The sequence below is a fragment of the Tiliqua scincoides genome, chromosome 7 (assembly GCF_035046505.1).
Source record: "Tiliqua scincoides isolate rTilSci1 chromosome 7, rTilSci1.hap2, whole genome shotgun sequence".
NCBI classification, from domain to species: Eukaryota; Metazoa; Chordata; class Lepidosauria; order Squamata; family Scincidae; genus Tiliqua; species Tiliqua scincoides.
This window is the reverse complement of record NC_089827.1, coordinates 47,956,868-47,979,092: the sequence shown is the minus strand read 5'-3', so window position 1 is coordinate 47,979,092 and position 22,225 is coordinate 47,956,868. Positions and strand designations below refer to the sequence as shown.

Genomic DNA, 22,225 nt, shown 5'->3' with positions numbered 1-22,225 from the left:
CAATCAGCAAATCATATGTAAAATGCTTGCAAAGCCAACGTCTGGCAGGATTTTCCACCATCCACAAGTCTCGCAATCAGGTCTGACCAACTACACATTACGAAGACACACAAGCAGCCAGTTTTAAATGGCTGATCTTGTTACCCTGCACATGCCTGATCTTGGAAGCTAAGCAGGGTCAGGCCTGGTTAGTACTTGGATGGGAGACCGCCTGGGAATACCGGTTGCTGTAGGCTTATACCATAGTCTTTCGAGACTGAAGGTTGCCAACCATTTTAAACAGATTTACAGCCCAGTCCTGAAGGCCATTGCTGCATCCCACATGGGCAGGGAGAACAGCTGCAGGTCTCCTCAAGGTAAGGGAACATTCATGACATCACTACCCCGGATGCCACTGCCTCCAGCAATAGCTCTGGGTGCGCATATGATCTACACCAAGTCCCTCAATAGCACAACCTGTGCCAGCAGCAGGAATAAACTTTTTTCCTTAGGATGAGGATCCCCCCACCTCCCTCTCCCGCCTGATATTTTTGTTAAATATTTGTTTACTTCATGTGCTTGTTATTCCAAAGTTTCCCCAGCCAAACTGTACTCTGCCTGCTAAGTAAAGAGAGAGGGAGAAAAAGAGAGCGAGGTTGACCGAGAGCAGGACACAACTTCCGCACGAGGGCCAGGAAAGGAGCTCAAGTCTTGCACAGGCCTCCAGACCTTCAGTGGGGAGCTTGGAACAAGACATGGGGTCCTGCAGGAAAAGTCCAGGAGAGGCAAAAGAAGCGGTTTTCCTAAGGAGGAAAGTCACCCTCACCCGGGTCATTGCGTTGGCCGTCGGCACCATGGTGGGCAGCGGTATCTTCATTTCTCCAAAAGGGGTCTTGCAAAACTCAGGCAATGTCGGGGTCTCCTTACTGGTGTGGCTGTCTTGTGGGATCCTCTCCCTGTTTGGTGAGTGGCTTTGTTTCATTTTGTCACTGCACATTTGTTCAGTTGTTGCCAAAGGAAAAAATAAGGGGGGGGGGAGTGTGACAGGACTGCAGAATTATAATTGACTGCTTTTCAACCAAAATAATTCACATATCAGTTTACATAGCAAAAGGAAAGAGAACACAGATCCCTCTCCCAAAAGGGTTCGCAACCTGAAAAGAACATGGGACCAGCTCAGGCAATACTTTTTTCACTCAGGCTGGTCCTACACACTTAAAAAGCATGGATGTTCACAGGGGCATTTGCTCTCCCCCTGCTAAATCTAAGAGAACCATCACTTCCAAAGTGTCTATTAACCCAGGTAACAGGAGTAAAACACCTACTTAGGGCATGTCCACACAGGAATTCTGGGGAAGGACTTTGCTCAGAAAACAGCCCAATGGAACATGGGAGAACATTATGGCAACTTCAAATTTTGAGTCAACACAGAATGTGTTGGCTTTGCAAAGATGCCCTCATGCCATGTGGGTTGACAGGGTGAAGCCAGGTAGAAGGGGCATGTGATGGATTGAATGAAAAATGGGGCACAAGTGTGTGTTTGAGTCTCACACTGTAGTTCTATAACATTTCTGGTCCCCTAGGTCCAAGAAGTTTGCACTAAACCTGGAAAAAAGTCTGTGGGGAGGGTGATTGGAAGGCAGGGAAAGAATATGTAGGGGAAGTGTTGAATGGCAACTTCGCCTCTCCACTCCACTAGAGAATTGGTCACACTCACCTCCCCACAATCACTCCATCAGAAGTGTGGTCAGGTAGGGATCCATTGTGTGTTGAAGACATTGTGCAGATTATCCTGGTCAGAGAACACTTGAATGAATAGCTCCACAAGCTAGCTCTCTCTCTCTCTCTCTCTCTCTCTCCCCTTCCCCCCACTGTATGTGGGAAGATATGTTTCAAACCCCCCCCCCCCAATCTTTCTTAGATCTATTCACTTTGAGTGTTTTGGTGACCGGCAATGAAAAAAGTCTCATCTACGTTAGCTCTCAACTCATATCACCCACCTGTGCTCATCTGCTGACATGCAGACAATTTGGGAAAGCGTTGCCAGCAACACTAACCAGTCAATTGTGTTGACGCTGTAGGGTGGCTATTTTTCAACTCTATCAATCATGGCACACACACCTCAGTGTTTGTGAGCAAAAGGCGAACATTAAGGGGCTTCTGACAACGAAGTATGTCCGTGATGGATAATCTCTGTTGTGTTAGCCACTGCTTGTGGCCCAGATTAGATAATGCTCATGCTGTTCTTGACTCTGTGTGATGAGAGAGAGAGATTGATGCCTTCCTGCCCTGCTCACCAGGTTTCCCTGTTCCATCTCCAGTATTCCTGGATGTCCCTGCTTGGATATAACATTTAAAGAGGGTATGTGCATGCAAAATCCAGCTCTCATAGGCTCAAACTGCATGGTGGATTCCAGATGTGCCCGAACCTTCAGACAAACCACTTACCAATGGAAGTGTTCTATATAGATTCCATCACATTTAAATGCACTGATCTGTTAGCAAGTCAGTGATTGATAGTCCTGGTAGGAGCATCGCTGTTGTGCTACTGGGTCATTGCACAGGATGAATACTTTTAAATGAGATGGGGCATGTACGGAATGTTTACACATGTCAACATTATACCTGTGGCTCACACCACATCTGTTCCATTCTGCAGTGGGATATCAAATGCACTGTTCAGACTTACACATGTTGGATTTTGATATGCTTGTCCAAATGTTTCATGCACAGGTAGGTGTCTGGTGATCTTGAAGGCAGGACAGGTGCACTTAGTGGGTGGCATGGAAAGATATGATCTTGCTCCCCCATCTCACATAGGAACATATGGAAAGCGTGCAACCTTGGGTCTCTAAAAACCAAGGCTTTATTTTAGTGATTAAGCACAAAGCTAAATCCTTATTAACTTATGCAGCAATTTCCAATTTCAGTTTTCAGAACGGAATTGATCAAATAGAAATATGCAAATATACATAAATATACTCAAGGGAAACTTGAGCTCCGATATCCTAAAACTATGAATCTCACTAGGTGACTCACCGGGTCACTATCTCTCAGCCTAGCACCTTGCAGGGTCATTGTGAGGATAAATGGGAGAGAGAACTAGGTGTGCACTTCGAGACCCTTGGAGGAGAAATGAAATAAACAAAATACACACACACACATACTAATCCTAGGGTTTGCATGATAAATCCAATTGATTTCATGGAATAGATTTCCATATGTCAGTGTGTTTAGAATTATAGGCGGTTTGGTCATGATGATGCTGAGATTATTGTATTTGTTGAAGAACTTCGGTTTCTTGTTCTGTTTCTAGGTGCTCTGTCTTACGCAGACTTTGGAACCACCATCACAAAATCAGGAGGACATTATATTTACCTTTTAGAGACTCTTGGGCCATTGCCAGCTTTCCTACGATTATGGGCTGAATTTGTTATGATCCGGTAAGGGCAGCTGCACTTTCTATTGTTGTGTAAAGGGGGGGAATTCCAGGCACTGAAGGGCTTGTCTTGTCTCTTTAAGTCCCTCAATGGGGGAGGGGGCGTGCATGTTCCAGCTGTGTTTTTAAAAGTGACCAGCTGGTGATCAGCACAGCACCACTGTGAAAGAACAAATGGCTGCAGAACGTTGGGAAGGAGGGAGAGGAAAAGGAATCTAAGAAGGACAAGAGGAGCAGTGGGGAAGAATGAAAGAAAGCCCTTGGGAAGAATAAAAATCAAGCACACACACATTCTGTTCTTTGCTCCAAAAAGGGAAGTTGTTTCTGGCTCCATAAAAATCAGTTTGATACATGAGCCGCCGTCCCCCCGTTCTTCCCCTCCACAGCCCAGATAGCCACTAAATAAACAGACCCTTCTGCCACAGAACTTCTGGGAGCTGCTGGCCTCAGTTCAATGGGATCACAGCTTGTTCAAAAGAATCCCTCTGGCACCAAGTACGAATTGCTAACACAGGCCCACCCCCTCATTTCAAGCAAACACACCACACAGCACATCATCTCCCTGGCAAAGGTCAGAACAATCAGTTCAAAGCCTGTTCCCCTCATGTTTGCTTTGCGTGTTGTCACCAAAGCCACAGAATTTAGGCCTCCGCTAGACGATACATTCATAATGCGATTGGCTGATCCTGTGCTTGATCCTTGCTTGGTTTTAAATTCGGGGGGGGGGGGGGGAAACCATTAGGGCAGAGGGGGTCTGCCCTGGGATTGTGGGGGTGCTAAGTATTAAAACTCCTTCCCCAAATGCCATGGTCCCAGTCTGCATTGCCCCCCCCCAAGATTGCTATTCCTAAATTAAAAAGAAGCACATGAACAGATTATCATAGGACAATCCTTAAGAAATAAAATGTGCACTTTAGAAACTAAGATCTGATCTGTCTATTCTGCTGCACTATAAATTGTCCATCAAAAATCTTCAAAAAATAAGAATGTGTGTCATGGCCTTTTTGCCTCACTGTTTCCCAACATTTTTCTTTCTGTGCTCACACATGCATTTGTAGCTGTTTTTCCAAACATACACTAGCCAACTGAGGATCACATATCCACCAACATGTCATAAACAAAAATAGGAAAAAAACTCCAATTTTCACATCAAGAGCTACCCAAGCATCACCACATCTTTTCCTCTGCAACAGTCAGGCTACCCCCAGTATAAAAGTCAAAGTTGTGCTTATTCTCATAAATTCTCATGTTGTAGTTGCCTGCACTGAGCAGGAGATTGGTGAGTTCCAAGGTCCTTCCTGACTCTAACATTCTATGAACCCAAGCCTATGCATGTCTACTGAGATGCAAGTCCCACTATAATCAATGGGGCTTACTCCCAGGAAAGCGTGGATAGGATTGTAGCCTATGATTCATAAAACATATTCTAGAACAGGGGTGTCCAAACTTTTAGGCAGGAGGGCCACATCATCTCTCTGACACTGTGTTGGGGGCCAGGAATAAAAAAGAATTAATTTACATTTCAAATTTGAATAAATTTACATATATTTACATTAATGACTATATTAGAGATGGAGCTTATATGAATGAATGAAGGTTTTGCAATAGCTCAAGGCCTATAAAAGGCCTTGCACAAAGCAAAGCCGGCCTTTCCTTCGCTGCTGCTGCAGCATCACAGACAGGAAACAGCAGGCAGTGGAGGGAGCCCTTGTCCCACAGCTCATGCAAGAGGTCAAACAGTCACCCTCACACTCAGAGCAGTTGCATCGGGCCAGCACGGGCTCCAGCAAGTCTCTGGAGGGCCAGAGGCTCATTGGAGACTGGGGGCTCCCCAGGGGCCAGATTGGGAGTCCTTGAGGGCCACAAGTGGCCCTTGGGCTGGGGTTTGGGCACCCCTGTTCTAGAATATGGCATTACCTTTCTATAACAGGCTATCAAAAATCCAAGATGCACCTCACCAGCTGGAGTGAGTGAAATGGCAGGGTGTACTGACTGGTGCCTCAGTGTCCATTTGCAAGCTTCAACAATAGAGACAGTGCATCTGCATCCCAGGGAGAGACTTAAGTTCTGGAACCCCTTGGGCTAAAGAGAGCAACAATTTTAGCAACTCACACTAAAGATTTGAATAAGGGACTCCCCACAAAAAACAAATAGGGACTGTGACTTATCCAGGACACGCACGTAGCAGGCCATAGTCCACAGACAGTTATTTCACAATAAAAATAAGCAATTGTGGGCATTCAAAAGACTCAGTTACGATCAGCTAGAATGGAAACCATTTAATAATAATTACCTCCAGCAACAACCTGACACATAGACATTTTGTAGCGGTTTCTTTTTCCCAGTATAGAGATGAATGGTGGCAAACCACACGTTTGCATAACAGATGACTGTTAAGGGAAGTGAAACTTGAATCAGTAATGGAGAGTGTCCTGGCACAGGGCCAAGAGAAACAGTGGCATCTCCAGTCATCCAGTATTAAAGGCCTTAAAGGCTAAGAGTATTGTGACTGTTCAGAGGAGCAAATATCAACGGGCACAGGTTGAAAATTGAGCTGACCCAGGAGATAAGGTAGCAAAAAACAAAACACATTTTTGCCTCCGATAACCAACTGTGATTTCCCGGTTTCCTATTACAGCCCTGCAAATATCGCAGTGGTGTCCTTGGCATTTGGTCAATACCTGATCCAGCCGTTCTTTACTCCATGCCACGCTCCTGCCTTAGCTGTGAAGCTGATCACTGCAACCGGAATCAGTGAGTACTCCAAGGAATACTAAGCAGCTACGCCTGCAGAGGGAAGCTGAGGACACTGGCTGGAGATTAATTCCCACTGAAGTCCATGGAATGTACTATTTTGATCAGGATGTGATCAAACTTAAGGCCCACTTGCTTCAGAGTCACCTATTCAAACCTAGGAGCCCAGACTAGAATGGTTGTAGATGAGAGCTATTCTCCATAGGAGACTCGCACCATCATAGAATACATTCTGTGAAACTTGGTCCTTTGTCAGTCTCTCACTACTTCCTGCACATTACAGACATTTCTCACAAAAGCAAAACTGTGGAGAGAGGTTGGTACAATCAGGCATCCTTAACTTGAAACTTTAACTCCATTGTTATTAATAAGAAGACATATTTCAAACGGATGTCCCAATTTTGCATCTGTTCAGTTGGCACTGGTTAGACCAAGTTGTCCTAGCCTGTAGCCCCCACTGGTGCATGCTCAGGTCTCCCTGAGATATTGTTGTTCTGATGACTGCATTTCAGTCCGGTGTTCACGACCCCATTGATTGTGCTGGCTGGGTTTGTGGCATCTCAACCAGAGTACAGGCGGCCCCTGTATCTGTAGCCTGCACACTAGAGGGACACAGCTAGAACATTAGCAGGAAGCAGGAAGCTTCAAATTTCTTCACCTCCTCCTTCACATTCCAATAGCTAATCATATCATTGGAGCCAGAGTAGTGAAGAAAAGTGATTATCACACAGTTGTCTAGCCCAGGGGTGTCAAACATAAGGCCCGGGGGCTGGATGCGGCCCGCTGAAGCTTTTTATCCGGCCCTTGGGCTCTCAGCTGCTGAGCAGTGCTGAGGTGTTAATGCTAAAAAGGCAACACCCATGAAAATTGGGCTCTCCCATGTCTTGAAATATGATAAAGATTTGCTTGTTTTCTCTTCTGTCGTTTGAAGTTAATGAATTCCTTAGTGAGAAAAAGTGCTAATTTTTGGTTATGAGTTGTTTAATGGCATCACTTCCTGCCTAACGACATCACTTCCAGCCCTCAGCAGGCATCATGAATGCCATTCGGCCCTCAGTATGAAACGAGTTTGACACCCCTGGTCTAGGCAATGCGCTGCTGCCTGCGCACACAGCCCCACACTTCAGTCCTCAGGTACAAAATTTTGCAAGGAAATTTAGGGCACAATCCTACAATACCCTGAGCCAGGGTAAGTCCCTTGTGCTGGCCTGGAAGGGTTGCAAATGTGCCATAAAGCACTTTGCACGTCCGTGGGAGAAAGTCGCACTGGCGCACATAGGTGCGCTGGCCCATAGAGGCCAGATCCAGCCTCTGCAGCCGCAAGGAAAAGTAAGTCCACGCCGGCTGAGCTTGGTCAGCATGGAAGTCTGGTGAGGCGTTAGGGAAGGTGGGAGGAGGCATTTTGGGCAGGAGAGGGTGGGCGGTTCTGTGGGCGAGCAGGTGGGAGTGGGAGGCGGGGCCAGGATTCTAACCCTGTTCCCGGGCAGCCTCGGCCAGCTCTGGGCTGCTTGGATTTACACCACTTCTATAGGTGTCAAGGATCTGAGTAGCCCCACTGGGGCTGCTGCAGTGTTACCTGGGGTAAGGGGAATTATTTCCCCTTGCCCCAGCCTGGCCTGCAGTCAGCCCCAAACTTGCACCTCTATAGGTGGCAAAGATCTGAGTGGCAAGTGGTGCCAAGCCCCACTGCGGCTGCTGCAGTGTTACCTGGGTAAGGGGAATTATTTCCCTTTGCCCCAGGCTGACCTGCAGTCAGCCTCAAACTTGCGCTGGATACAGCGCAGGCCTGCCGGCCGGCCTGTTACATCGCGAGTTAGGATTGCCTGTTAGAACCTTTTCCCAATTGTTTGAAAAGGGACCTTGCCCCTAGGCATAAGGGGTCTGTCTATCACTCAGATTGTTGTGCCTGGAGACATCACTGGTTGTTGGAGAGAGGGTAAGCATCAAAGAGCAATCATATGAATTATGACCCAATTGGCTCTCCCTAGCCAGCTGTGAAACAGTGAAAAGCGCACTGGACACATCTGAGTCTTGTAAATGAACAGAAGCATTTTTGATTTTTCATTTTTTAATGGATATCTGTCAGTTAGTTGGCAAATGAAGTCTTTTCACACAGATTGCGAAAGCTATTTAACTGCGAGCCAGGTTTTCAGACATTGGCTAGCCAGTGCCTATATTTAGAAAGAACAACATCTGAAGTACAGTGTGTTCATACAAGCAGAGGGTTGTGAGCTTTTCTTCCTGCAGGGCTCCTCGAGCAGCTGCAACAGCAGCAGAAATTAGGTGTAGCTTTCCCCAGCACAGAGATGCTGCAAAGGGGAAGCGTCACCTGTTAAATTTCTGCCTGCCGTGCAGGAACACTGCTAGATGCACAGGAGATCTGCCAACAGGCAGCATTTTTGGAACGTGTGCTTGCTGGTGAGCAAGCAAGGAACTTCACAGTAACTGAGATACGTTCACTCTATCCAAACTAGTTAAGACCTCACAGGGTGTGTTTCTTTTTAATTGCCAATATTTTCTGGACGGTGTTCAAAGAGCACTGCAACTGGCTGCCTGCTCCCGAAGCATAATTGAAATAGCGATTGATCTGAGAGTGTAATTTTTGAAACTGCAACAGCCTTTCCTGGTAGTTCTCATTGTTCTTCTCCCTCTCTTTCCAGCCCTAGTAATAGCTCTGAACTGTTGGAGCGTTAGCTGGTCAGCTAACATACAGACTGTACTCACGGCCCTGAAGTTGGTCACCCTGGGTCTTGTTATCGTTCCTGGGATAATGGCTCTCAGCAACGGTAAGACAGGACAGAACTGCCATGTGAAGTGAGAGGGTTTGCAGTGACCAAGGTCACTGCAGGACAAGGAGAGGAGAGGGCGGCTAGATGAGGACAGAATCAGGGAGGACATTGTCAAGGGGAGCTTTCACAAGAGGCCTGTCTGGCACCCTCACTTTTTGGAATGACCTCCTTAGCTACTATTTTTGGAAGGCTACAGTGGGACATGATTTTCTAAAATGGGAGGGGGGATTAGGAGGCGAGGCTTGTGGATATTATTAGGACCCCTCCACTCCCATAATTTGAATTTTGAGCACCACGTAAATTCAGTTCATGATGTTTTTCGTAACATGACTCATTAGATGACTGGGGCTGCAATCCGATCCAGACTTATCCGGAAGTAAGCCCCATTGACTATCATGGGTCCCATTTCTCATAGACATGTATAGGATTGGACTCTGGGTCTACATCTGCAGCAGAATAGTCTGCACCACTCAGACTACAGAAGGAGGATCACTTTTTTGAATGTTTCTCCACCAAAAAAAAAAAAAAAAAAAAAAAAGACAGAAGAGTCCCTGAAACTAGCTCCTCAGAGATTCTAGTTCAGGCCTTTGCTTGCTGATTTTCTGCTTGCAGTGTGGAGAGCACCACAACACAGGAGAGCACCTCACAAGTTGATCTGCCACATGCAGTTTGAAGCAGGCAATATGTGCAACCCAATATATTCGCCTCATTCTGCTGCATGGCTGGTCCGAACGATCAGCCCAGTTCCTACACGATGCAGAAACTCCTGACCCACGTACACTTTCCATGCGCACCAGGTCATACTGGAAGGCATTCATCATATGGAAGGCATTCATACTGGAAGGCATTCATCATATCACTTGTCTGTTCACATTGGGTATGAATGCTCATACAAATAATGCTGAACACAGAAATGGGGCAAGAAGTGTGGTAAGTGCGTTGAAACATGACTCGGCGTGCAGGCCTCAGTTTAATTATCTGAGGATTTCATCCCCCAGTGATCGACTTTGAGAGAACTTCTACAGGAGTAGGTGCATTAGTTTCTGGCAGCAAATACAACCATGTGGCACCTTAAAATAAATTACCAGATTTATTGTGGCAGAAGCTTTATGGGACTAGCACACACACTTCAGACACATGAAGTGCTTCTCAGTTGGCAGACACAGATATACAGAAAAGTTCTAAACAGCAGTTCCAGAAGGGTTGCATTCAAAGAAACTTAGCCCTGACTAAGGGCCCAATCATATCCAATATTCCAGCACTGGTGCAGCCACAATGCAGCCCCATGGTAAGGGAACAAATGCTCCCATACTTTAAGGAGACCTCTGTGACTGCTGCCCCACCACAAGATGCAGTGCATGCCCCATAGGCACAGCAGCACTGGCACTACAAAATTGGATAGGATTGAGCCCTTGAATAATTGTAATTATTCAATTATGTAATTGTAATAATTGTTGAATAATTGTATTCAACATTATTCAGCAACTAACTTGTCTCATTGATTGCTAGGTGCTTAGTCAGGTTTACGTAATTACTTTAGCTGCAACTCCATGAATTGCAAGTAGAACAACCTGTGATCATTCATTGCAAAGACTGTTTGCAGAAGCTAAGCACAGAAGCCATTCACCTCTGTGGAAAGAAGCAATAACTAGAGGGGTTTGTTTCCAGTGAGTAAGATAGGTTTATAGCCTAAGCCTTACTGAGCACAAAGGGCTTACTTCTGAGTAAGGTAAATAACACTGATTTCAAACACCTCTAGCAATGACACAATCATTCTAGCTTTGCTATGCTCATTTAATGCAAAGAAAGCACCCAGGTGGTGAGATGATCCAGTTCAGTGACTGTCTTATCTGGGACTTAGTTTAGGCCAGGACTGCTTTTAATTCAGGTCTGAAACACAGAGTGCCCTTGTGCAGGTGCAGAGTGCATCGCCCCCACCACAGAGTGAATAAAGCCTCCCTAAACACCAGGCATTCAGGGACCCCCTGATCAGAGGGTAGCATTCCCAAGCATACTTGAGACCTAGATCGCCCTTCCTCTATCTGTGATTCTTTAGGGATGTTCTCAGCTTTCCAAATGCTGCACTGTAGGCTTTTGTACCCCTTGCCTGGTCAACTGGCATAACTGTTGATGAGAACTGAAAAGCTGACAACATGTACGCATGGCAACCTTAGGTGCCCCATTATTGCATCTCCCTGCTGGGGAAACCTGCAGTGGTTGAACTTCTGCTTGTCATGCTGTTAATAAAAGAACTGATATGGGGGAGAGGCAGAAAACCCCATTTCTTTTCTTCTTCCTGATTACCTTCCTGCCCTACTTAGGGGCTTTCTGGCCACTTTGGGAAATAGAATGCTAGGGCAAAGGGGGCTTGAGGGTGATCTAGCAGAACTCAATGTTCTGACTATGTGTGCATAGATCTGACTATATCAGATACATTGTTAAATGTTGCATTCCTGCATTTTCTTGGACACAGGCCACTATGAAAATTTCGAGGATAGTTTTGACACCAGTTCAGTGACATTTGACAAGCTGCCCCTTGCTTTTTATTCCGGGATGTTTGCCTACGGAGGATGGTAAGTCTCAACATTATACCTTATCCAATATTGCCTTTGCTTGGTAGAGAAAAGGCCATTCATGTGCCCTTGCAGATTCTTATAAATCTGTCCCAGAATGACAGACAGGCATAGCTCATCAACTAGCAGTGCAGTCCTGTGTTACTGCTGTTCCCAACACAGGCCTCCCTGCGCCGGCTCCAAGTGTTGCAATCATGCACATAAACTATAAGGCATGTTTGCACTTACTTGGGAGCCAGTAGCACTGGCACAAAGGCACGCAATGGCCTGTCAGTGCAGGATCTGCCAGTGCAGGTACATTTGCTCTGGGCAGCCCGGGGTGGGTGGGTGGGAGAGGGTGGCTGGAGGGCGGTTCGGGGGTAGGGGGAAAGTGGAATGGGGGAAGACTGGATCTGGGAGGGGGCATGTTGGTGGCCTGACATGCAATATCTTAACCCCTGATCCTGGTCCAGGAAGCCCTACATGGGTTTCCTGGATTTGTGCCAGCTAAATAGCTAGTGCAGATCTGAGAAGTCCTATAGGGGTGGCTGGGCCTTTACTCAGGGTAAGGAGAAAAATATCCCCTTACCCCAGTGGTTTTCAAACTCTCCAGGAGAGTTTGAGCCACTGTAAGTGCTTGCAGGGGTCGGGGGGAGGCAGCGGGGGTGGGTGGAAGGCAGCAGCACAATCCCCAGGATCGCACCACTCAGGGGGCTGCAGGGGCTTGGGTGCACTTACCCAAGCCTCCTGCAGCCTCCCCCGGGTGCAGGGAGCCCGGTGCGAACTTTGGCAGGCATCTTCACAGCAGTGAAAGTGAAAGCGGAGTGCTCGTGCCCTGCCTCTGCTAAAGCGGAAGTGGAGCGCAATCGCTCTGCTTTCACTTTCACTGCTGCGGTGAGCCCTGCCAAAGGTAGCACCGGCTCCCCGCACGCCAGGCAGGCTGCAGGAGGCATGGGTAAGTACACCCAAGCCCCTGCAGCCTCCTGAGTGGCGCGATCCTGGGGATCGTGCTGCTGCCTCCTCCCTGCCTCCAGGCTGCCCACGCCTGCCCCTTAAGGGAACAGAGGCCGGGACCAACAGGCTGGGGCGTCACGGCGCCCCAGTTTGAAAAGCCCTGCCTTACCCCAAGGTGACTTCCAGCCACCTCCTAACCTATGTAGGATACAGCGTGGGCCATGCAGTTTTGCTGTGCCTGCACAGGTTAGGGCTGGGCTGTAAGAGACTTTTTTGGCATTTGTATTATACCCACTAGAGAGAATGGTATCTCATTTACAATTTCTAGCCAGGGAACATATGTTTTTGCCTTCCATGGTTTCCAGAGGGATTAAGAACAAAAATGGTATATAACCAAGCAAGAGTTGTCAGTTGACCAGGGAAAAAAGACCTGGCCTGCTCCTATGCATTAACAGCAGCTGGATTTGCAGACCTAAGAACATGATAAGCACAGAGATCAGTATTAGCACCTGCTTGTGTCCTGAGAACTAGCTGCTGTTAAAGCCACAACTAAAAATGTGCAATCTTGCTTTCAAACCATTTTTTTATTGTCAAAATTATTATTGAGAATATTTATATACTACTTTTCAACAAGAGCAGCTCACAAAGTGGTTTCCATAGTAAAATACATGGTTCCCTGTCCCCAAAGGGCTTGCAGTCTAAAAAGAAGGGCAAAAAAGACGCTGGTAATAGCCATTGGAAAAGATGCCATACTGGGCTGAAAAGAGACAGTTGCTCTCCGCCTGCTAAATATAAGAGGGCACCACTTTAAAAAAAGTACCTCTGTTATCTGTTCTGTTCAATAATAATCTGTTCTGCTCACTAAAAGAGATAGTGTTTTATTTTGTCTGACCAAAAACATCCGTTGTTCATTCCGTCTAGTTGTGAGACAACAAGCAGAATAGGATCCTCCTGTAGAACAAATGGTGGGTGCTATGCTGGAATAACCTGTTCAGCCTCAATGTCACAAGCATCTTTTGACTTTCAGACTCTCTCTCTCTCTCTCTCTCTCATTTCAGGTTCTATATAAACTTTGTAACAGAGGAGATAGTAAATCCTAAACGGTGAGCAAACCAGAGCTTTGCATTCTTTTTTTTAGCCCATGCAAAATGTATGTTGAAAAAGGTTTGAAATTCAACTGTAGATACTGAAGAGGAAATTGAGTAAGAAAATGTGTTGGGTCTGTTTTTATTCTATTTTTTTTTTTTTTTTAAAATGTTGTTGCTCTCCGAACACGTGCGCTAAAGGTCTTGGGGTTTCAGGTCTTTCCCCTGAGTCTCCAGAAGTTGGACTCAGGTGGGTGGAAGATAGCTCTCATTGATTTCTATTCATTTCAAAAGCTGTTTACAAACTTAAAAAGGAGACAAACAATACATAGAATTAAATATATCCTAAATAAATGAGCCTGTAGGGCAAGAAAGAAGGAACAATTCATTTTCAAAGAATTGGGAGGAAGAGGAAAAAATGGTTTTGTCCCTGTTTGGAAAAATAAGGTACAGATCATCTTTGCTAAAGCTCCTCAATATTGGGCCAACTGCAGAGCAGGCCCTACTCCCTACTGGAGGCAACTGTAGCATCTTCATAGGGTGGAATTGAGAGCAAGGCCTCATCAGAACATCTCAAATGCCTGATGGAGAGGGGCTGGCTAGTCTAACACATGGCATTGCGCCATGTAGAGAAACACCTTATGGCACCTGCATCTTTTTGGGCCTTGTGTGCATGCTCTGATATACACACACGAGGCAGCCAGAGCAACGACAGCATTTTCTGCTGCTCACCACCTCACCTGTGTTGAAAGTTGATGGAACTTGATGGATGGGACTTGAAAGTTGATTTAAGCCCTCCGCATCTCCATGACCTCTGGAAGCAGCAATGGAATGGGAAGAGGAGTGAGCACAAGTCATCCCAGTTGAGCAGCATTAGCTACCTACCAGCTCATGCTCTCATTTCCCACGTTTCTGGTTGACTCATTTCTGGTTGCTTGCAGATCTCAGGTGGTGATGAATCTCTGGCCAAGCAGTGAGGTGGAGTGGAGCTCTCCATTTGTGTGAATGGGGAAATGAGTGTCTGGGTAGGAGGTTGGCAGAGGATGTATGGTGGAGGGAGAATGGGACTATAGGTTGGTGGCAGACATCCCCATCTCAGACCATTCCCAAACTTTCTGTCTTCCACCTGGGTGGTTGGAATTTTTTTCCTTATGTCTCCTCCAGTTCTTAGGTTCGGATCTCAGCCCAGTGCTGATAGGAACATGGAGAAATCATTCAGCAGAATGTACAACTGGGGTGGGGGAAGGAATATAAGTAAAAACACCTTATGGTGCCAGCTCCCATTTCTGCAATGGATTCCATCTTTCCCAGCCACCCCTTTGCAAAACATTTTGCCTCTCCAAGGCACCATTTCACAGCGGGAGCTTCCAAGGCCAGTGGTGTCACTAAGGCTTTGTGTCACCTGGTGCGGGAGGCCAGCACATCACCCCCATGATAGACTTCCTTGCATGCAGTGGGCGGGGTAATGCCCTGGGCAGTGGGCAGGCGGTGTACCATTGCCCCACTCCTGCTGGGTTTTGGGCTGTAACTTTTGATAGAATAGAGCTATTTCAGCATGGTTCGTTTCATTGCATTCTGCATGAAATTACACAAAGGATATATAACTTGATGGTATTACTCAAAAATATCAAGATTTAAAACATTTTGGTCAGTAGTGGTGTCACACACACACCCGGGAATGTCACCCAGTGCTGCCCACTGGGTCACTGGAATGTCACCCAGTGCTGCCCCCAAGCGACGCCACCATCCAAGACACTGCCAAATAAAAAACATCAGCTCCTAGAAGCCTAAAGTCTGCCAATTGTGAGGGGGATGGGGAAGGTCTGCCTCGAAGAGTGAAATAAGTGACATTCCTTTCTAAGCATTTGTATACCATGTGCTACAATCAAGGGAAAGCTACCCATTGGGTAAAGGAAACACACAGTGCGCAGCTGTACATGCAAGAGACACTGTTTTTATTTCTCTTCAGGAATATCCCACTGGCTGTCATCGTGTCCTTGGTGGTTGTCACCGTGTGTTACGTCCTTACAAACATCTCTTACTATGCGGTTCTAACACCACAGGAGATTCTCGACTCCGAAGCGGTAGCTGTGGTGAGCAATGCTGTTCTCTTGGAAGAGTCACACTTTTCAGATCAGAATTTCCAAGGTGAGGGCAAGGGATGGGGAGAGAAAAGAGAGAGAGAGAGACTACCTAGAAGGCCTGTTGGAAAGAGTCTCCAACTTAATTAAAGAAAATAACAGATTGCAAATCCACGTGCCTAGGGCAGACATCTGTTTCTATGTGCGGTGAAAAGACAGACAAGCATTCCTCTTTGAACATGAAGAGCCTTTCATGTGTGCATCAATTAATGAGCGCTCCCCAACTTATCATAGAGGATCCCTTGCAAGATACCTCTGCAGAGTAAAACCATTTCTCCTCCAAAATAAAGATGTAGAAATAGAAGCAGGAATCAGTAGCATAGTTAAGGAGGATTAGGGGGGTACATTGCCCTGGATACCACACCTTTAAGGGGTGTCTTAGAGACCTCTGAAAGGCACTTCCGGATTTCAATGAAAACCAGAAGTCACCCTCTGAAAGTACCCAGTGTATGTGTATACATTATATGGGAAGTGTTAAAAATTAGGGGGGGGGTGCTATGGGGGTAAGGAGGGGTGTTAAAAATTCTTGTGCCTGCAGGTGTCAGATGCCTTAGCTATGTCACTGGTGGGGATGGAAAAAGGATCTGGCTCACCAGACTTCCTTGATTGTCCTTTAGAGCTTTGCTGACAAAGCCTTCACGAGCATTTCCTCCGTGATTCCAGTCCTTGTTGCACTGTCATGTTTGGGTGCTTTGAATGGAGGAATCTTTGCTGCATCAAGGTAAACATCTTGTCTGGGTTTTGTGTGGGTCACTGCTCTGGAGGAATCACTGGCTGCCAATTTATTTCCGGGCCCAATTCAAGGAGCTGGTTTTGACCTTTAAAGCTCTATATGGCCAGAGTATTTGAGAGATTTCCTCCTGTATAATCCAGCTCAACCCCTCCTGTCATTGAAGAAGATCCTTTTGCAGGTGCAGTCATCTATGGAGGGGCAGTGGCAAGGAATAGGGCCTTCTCAGTTGTGGCACCAACCTTACGGAACTTCATCCCTCTCAGTTTATGAATGGCTTTGGGGGGGGGGGGAGAGGGTCAAAATGTTTCCTTTCAGATTGGCCTTCTGAGTTCATGATTTTCTATCTTGGTCTTTTATTTCCATGCTGTTTAGATTTTATGGGCTTTGCCCTTTCTTAAGAAATGACTGCTGCAAGTTTTATGTTTTATTGTGATTTTTAAGGTGTAATGTTTAAGGTGATTTTAATATTTGTACGTAAATTATTTTAAATATAATTTCTATATTTTGTAAGCCACTTTAGGTGCCCTTCAGGTAGAAAAGCAGGATATAAATGGAGCGAGTGAGTGAATAAATTTTATTCCCAGTGTTTTAGGAAACAGGAGTGGTAGCTAGGCTGGGTGGTAGCTGAGGGCCAAACTACTAGCACAGCCCCTGAACCCTTAGTACCAGTAGCACCCATGCAGCATTAGGGAACAAGTAGGGGCACCATAGGGAGCATAGTGCATGCCTTTGCCCTCAGGCCCCCAGCAAGCTGGGAACTGGCACGGTTCTCATGCAAAAGGGCCACCATGCCTTGAGCTGAAAAGGGGTTTTGCCAGCAGTCTTTCCACAAGCCCAGTAACCCTCATTCAAGGTGTGACCACTGCTTGCTAATAAACCAGTTTGTCTCACCGTTCAAACCTGGGGACGTTTTACAGGATGTTGTTTGCAGCCGCACGGGAAGGACAATGGCCAGCCCTCTTCTCAATGATACATCTTCAAAGACACACTCCTCTCCCAGCCTTGATATTAATGGTAAGAATTCAAAAAGGGTTTCAGATGAGCCGGGAATGAATTTGCCTTCCTCCCACCTCCTAACCGAATGAACAGCACATTGGAAAATGAGAAGTCAACGCTTCCCTTTTATGAGGCCCTATGAGCTCAAGAGGCCCAGGCTGCACTCATCTGCTCACTATCTTTAAAAAAAAGTGGCCTTTTAATTTTCAGGCTATTTTTCTGTCCATTCGAATAGCATCCATATGATTCCCGACTCACTCAGCACCTGTTGTAGTTAACTTGTTCATAATCCCTGCTCCCATTTGCTTCACATAACTGACATTCCCAACATGCAGTGAACTTGAACTGCAATTTGTTCCTGCAAATAGTTTGTCCTTGCATCGCTTCCCTCCCCAGCCATAAATGATCAAAACTACTCCTCCCTTCATCTGCACAACAGGGAAAACTAATCACACAAATTAACTTTGAGTTCACATCCTCATGGGCTAAATTGGAGAGTAAAATCCATACTTTAGGAAGAGGAAGGAATAGACTTATATCCCCCTTGACATTTTCTCACTACAGTTTTTTTTCTATACCTCAGTTGCCCTTGATCTACTTGATGGTGATCATTGGTGATCTCTATGGCCTGTTGAACTTCTACAGTTTTTCGCGCTGGTTCTTTATAGGACTTGCCACTCTGGGATTTATGATACATGGCTATCGGCATCCAGAATTACCAAGACCCTTTAAGGTGACAAAATCAAGTGGTGTATGAGTTAACGTGCTGAAGGGATAAAATTACACAATGAAGAGTAGAGCTATGCTTCTATTTTGATCTAGCTAAAAAAACACAAGTACATACAAGACGATGAAAAAAGCACAAGAACTTGTTGGCCAAGTGTAGATGAAATTTTTGAGCATTATTTGCTTCCTTAACCATGTTTAATATCAAAAGTGTACATTAAGCCGTGCCCACAAAGGGGACACACATTCTCAATGAGAATTGCTTTTCGTGTTACAAGCAGATAAGCAGCATTATGTTGGAGCTAATTTTGGTTAATGCAAGCCATTATGCAAGCCACAGTTGTCATATTCAGCTGTAATGCTTAAACATGCTTGGGAAAAATGAATCATGGCTAGGTATGGCTGCAACAAGTATGTTGTTTGCAGCCAGGTAGATGTCACTGATTACAGTTTAATCACCTTCCTAGCCAGATGCAAAATGAACATTAAGAAAATGTAAATATAAAGGACTTATGTTTTGGGATTCTCGAAAAACAGTGAAACCATCAATAATAGTGGAAACTAGAGAAAGTTGCCATAACCCACTGTTCTTAGGAGAGGCTACGAAGAAACCTAACAACTTCCTTTTTCTGTTCTGTTTCAAACAAAACATGAATTGAAAGCACTGCTTAGTGTAGGGGTGATTTACAACAGCTGTCTCCAAGCTTTTTGGCCAGAGGGCCGCATCAAATATCTGGCGTGGTGTGGAGGGCTAGGAAAAAAATATAAAATTTAAATAAATAAGAGATAGAACTTAGATGAGTGAATAAATGAATGAATGCGCTTATTCATTCAACCTCTCTGGCCCTCAAAACAACCTCCAGACACAATCAGAGCACAGTTCTGGTCATGTTCAGTTGAGCGGGCCAGAGGCTTTCAGGGGACAAGAGGTTGGCCGCGGGCCAGAAAGAAGCTTGCTGTGGGCCACATCTGGCCCCCGGGCCGGGGTTTAGAGACCCCTGATTTTGAAGGCCTCAATAGCTTCTTCCATCTATATTTGTTTTGAGTCCTAGAAAATACAGCGGACAATCCTTTGCCATATTGCTGGAAAAAAACATGCACTCCTGTTTATATGCACAAGACAGATCTGTCTTAATGTATGTTTGACTCTCCTTTTAGGTGCCACTCTTTGTTCCACTGGTGTTCACAATAGCATGTTTCTTCATTGTGGGAACATCACTGTATTCAGATCCTGTAAACACGAGCATCGGCTGTGTCGTAACCCTGTCTGGCTTGCCCATCTACTACCTGGTGGTTCAGAAAACCAGAATACCACGCTGCTGTACATCTAGGTTCAGTAAGTCTGACAGTTCAAACCTCTTTAAAGGGAAGCTTCAGAACTAGAATGAAACAGGAGTGATTTTGCACTTGACATATGTACACCAACATTTGCATCTCACTACAAAGAGACCTACATCACCAAACATCTTCTCTTTTGATATGCAGGAAAGGGCAACTAAAAACCATCAGGGACCTGGAGCAGCTTCTCTATAAGCAAGGCCTAAAGCATTTAGGCTCTTTGGAAAAAGACCACAAGGCAAGGGCTTTATAAAATTATGCATGGTGTACAGGAAGCAAATAGAAAGAAGTTTTTCTCTTTCTCATATTACTAACTAGACCTTGGGGTGATCCAATGAAAATGATTGGCAAGAGATTCAAGACAATCCAGGGGAGAAACTGGAAAAGTACTTCTGTTGTAAATGGGTAGCACTAGAGAAAGCACTGCACAGATGTGATGTTCTGGTCAAGCTCATGTAAATCAGGAAAAATATAATCAACGCATGAATAAGCACTGCTTGTAGTTCCACAAGAATAGATAAGATTTGGTGATGGCATAGTGGCAGTACTTTACTATAGAAGCCCACCAGGCCCCCACATTGTCTGCCCTTAAGCAAATACACCAATTGCACTTGGTTTTGAACTGATTGTAGGCTGATGGTTTACTAGTGCCATAACGCCATTGATGGTAGTGGCCATGATTATACCAAGCTAAAATGGTTTTATTCTGCTAGTTAGGTCTACCTTTATTGTTTGCTTACTTTGTACTGCTTTACATTTTTATTGTTAACCACTGTGTAGATTTGATCTGAAAAAGTCATCTCTTAATGTTAAATATGTACAGGTGGCTAGTTCAACATTACACAGACTCAACACAGAAAAGTTATCTCTACACAGGCATCCTTTAGGCTGTTTCATGTGTTACAAAGAGGAGGTCATTTACTGTGACTCACGAGAGCCATACTAACTTTTTAAAATTGCATGCGCACAATCCAGTCAAACAAGAGAAGTTCACATGGTATCAGGAACATGGCAGACTACCTACAAAGCTGCTGCATCCAATATCTGAGTCAACCCAAGTTTGCTGTTTTCATTGAAGTACATGCAACAAAATGGTGTTCTCAAACTGTTCCTCTTTTTCCCCCCTTCTTGCTTTGGTTTAGATGCCATGACTGTGAAACTGCAGATCTTGATGAAAGTGGCTCTGCAGGAAGTCCAAACTTACTGAAGACATCAGTGCCTCTGAGCAATGAAAACAATGGTGGTGTCGAGGCCTCAAAAGACTCCTTCCCATTTTTCTATTGTCCAACAGCAATGGAACTGAAAGCAAAAATTCCTGAACTTACTCACAGTGGGGAACAAACCTTCAGTCCATTTGCAAGCAGATCGAGAACTGAGATAATCAAATCTTTTTTTGTTGGCCAGAGAATTTTGGTCTTTAAAAAAAATAGGAAAAAAGTTGGATGGCTATTTTATGTAAGACTGCTTTAATAAGCAGAGCCTGTGATTGTGCTGTGATGCTAGTCTTTGATGCTAGTATTAGAATATAGGCTACTAGTCCTGACAAAGTGGACCAAACCAATGGTAAGTCTTGTTCAATAATCCCTCTTACTTCCTATTAACAGTCTAGCCCAGCCATTTTCAACCACTGTGCCATGGCACACTGATGTGCCACAGATGGTCTGCAAGTGTGCTGCGGGAGTTTGGCAGTAGGACCACTGGGAGATGCGAGCTTCTGGTGTCAGTATGGTGTGCCTCGTCAATTGTCAAAAAACAGCTGGTGTGCCTTGACAATTTTAGTGCCTTGTCAGTGTGCCATGAGATGAAAAAGGCTCAAAATCACTGGTCTAGCCCATGATTCCCAGACTGTATGACAGGACACAAAGGTATATCACAAGAGATGCTGAAGCACGCCTTAAAATCCAGAGGACATGCCATGGCCTAAGTATCCAAAGGGAGGACGATCAGTCTTATCAAAACTGCTGCCCACTTGAGAAGTCTTATTTACTTCTATACTGATTGGAGTGGAACACAAATGGTCAAACACAGAGCCTTGATGGTATGCATCATTTAGGGTTTTGTGCTCAAACATGTAAAAGCAAGGCATATGCACAAATTACAATACCCAACATAAATATTGAATGTCAATATCTACAATACATACTTTGCATTCAGAAGGTCTCAGGTTAAATCCTTGGCATCTCCAAGTTCAGCAAGTAGAGTTCCCCTGCCCGTCTGAAACCTTGACAAGCTGTTTCCAAAGACAGATGGTCCAATGGTTGACCTGGTAAAAAGCCATTTCCTGTGCACCAAAGCATTTGGCAGGAAGGAAAACATTAAGAAAATCCTTAGCATCAGAGTCCAAATATTTTTTGATTGGCAGATAAGGATTTCTTGTCCTTCCTCCTTACAGCAACCCAGAGCAATCGTATAAGTAAATAAGTTGTTGCCCAATATGCATATTCTCCTCATTGTGGAGCTCTCACATCCCATCAAAAGAAAAACCTGCTATATCAGAAGCATTCACTACTTTATCCCTGGAGCAGAGAAGCCCCATAAAGGAGTGGTTCCTAAACCCTTTTTGATTGACAACTCCCTTGACCTACTGGGCCATTGGCCACAGTTTCCTCCTAGAGCTACAATCCTATACATTGTATAGGGCAGTGGGTTTTTTGCAAGCATTCCATGGCTCCCCTGGGAGCCACGGATCACAGTTTAGGAACCACTGCCCATAAAGTATTTATCTCATGCCAATATATG

General features: G+C 45.3%; 1 protein-coding gene across 1 annotated transcript; it reads left to right on the top strand.

Annotated features, from left to right (window-relative positions):
* The first annotated feature begins 734 nt into the window (after positions 1-734).
* Positions 735-20,693, top strand: LOC136657286 (cystine/glutamate transporter-like). Its single transcript, XM_066634029.1, has 12 exons — positions 735-942; positions 3,296-3,422; positions 6,057-6,172; positions 8,833-8,958; positions 11,435-11,534; positions 13,526-13,570; positions 15,522-15,645; positions 16,311-16,414; positions 17,344-17,440; positions 18,006-18,155; positions 19,307-19,484; positions 20,629-20,693. The coding sequence occupies exons 1-12, from the start codon at positions 735-737 to the stop codon at positions 20,691-20,693; spliced, it is 1,440 nt and encodes a 479-aa protein (XP_066490126.1).
* Positions 20,694-22,225: the final 1,532 nt, after the last annotated feature.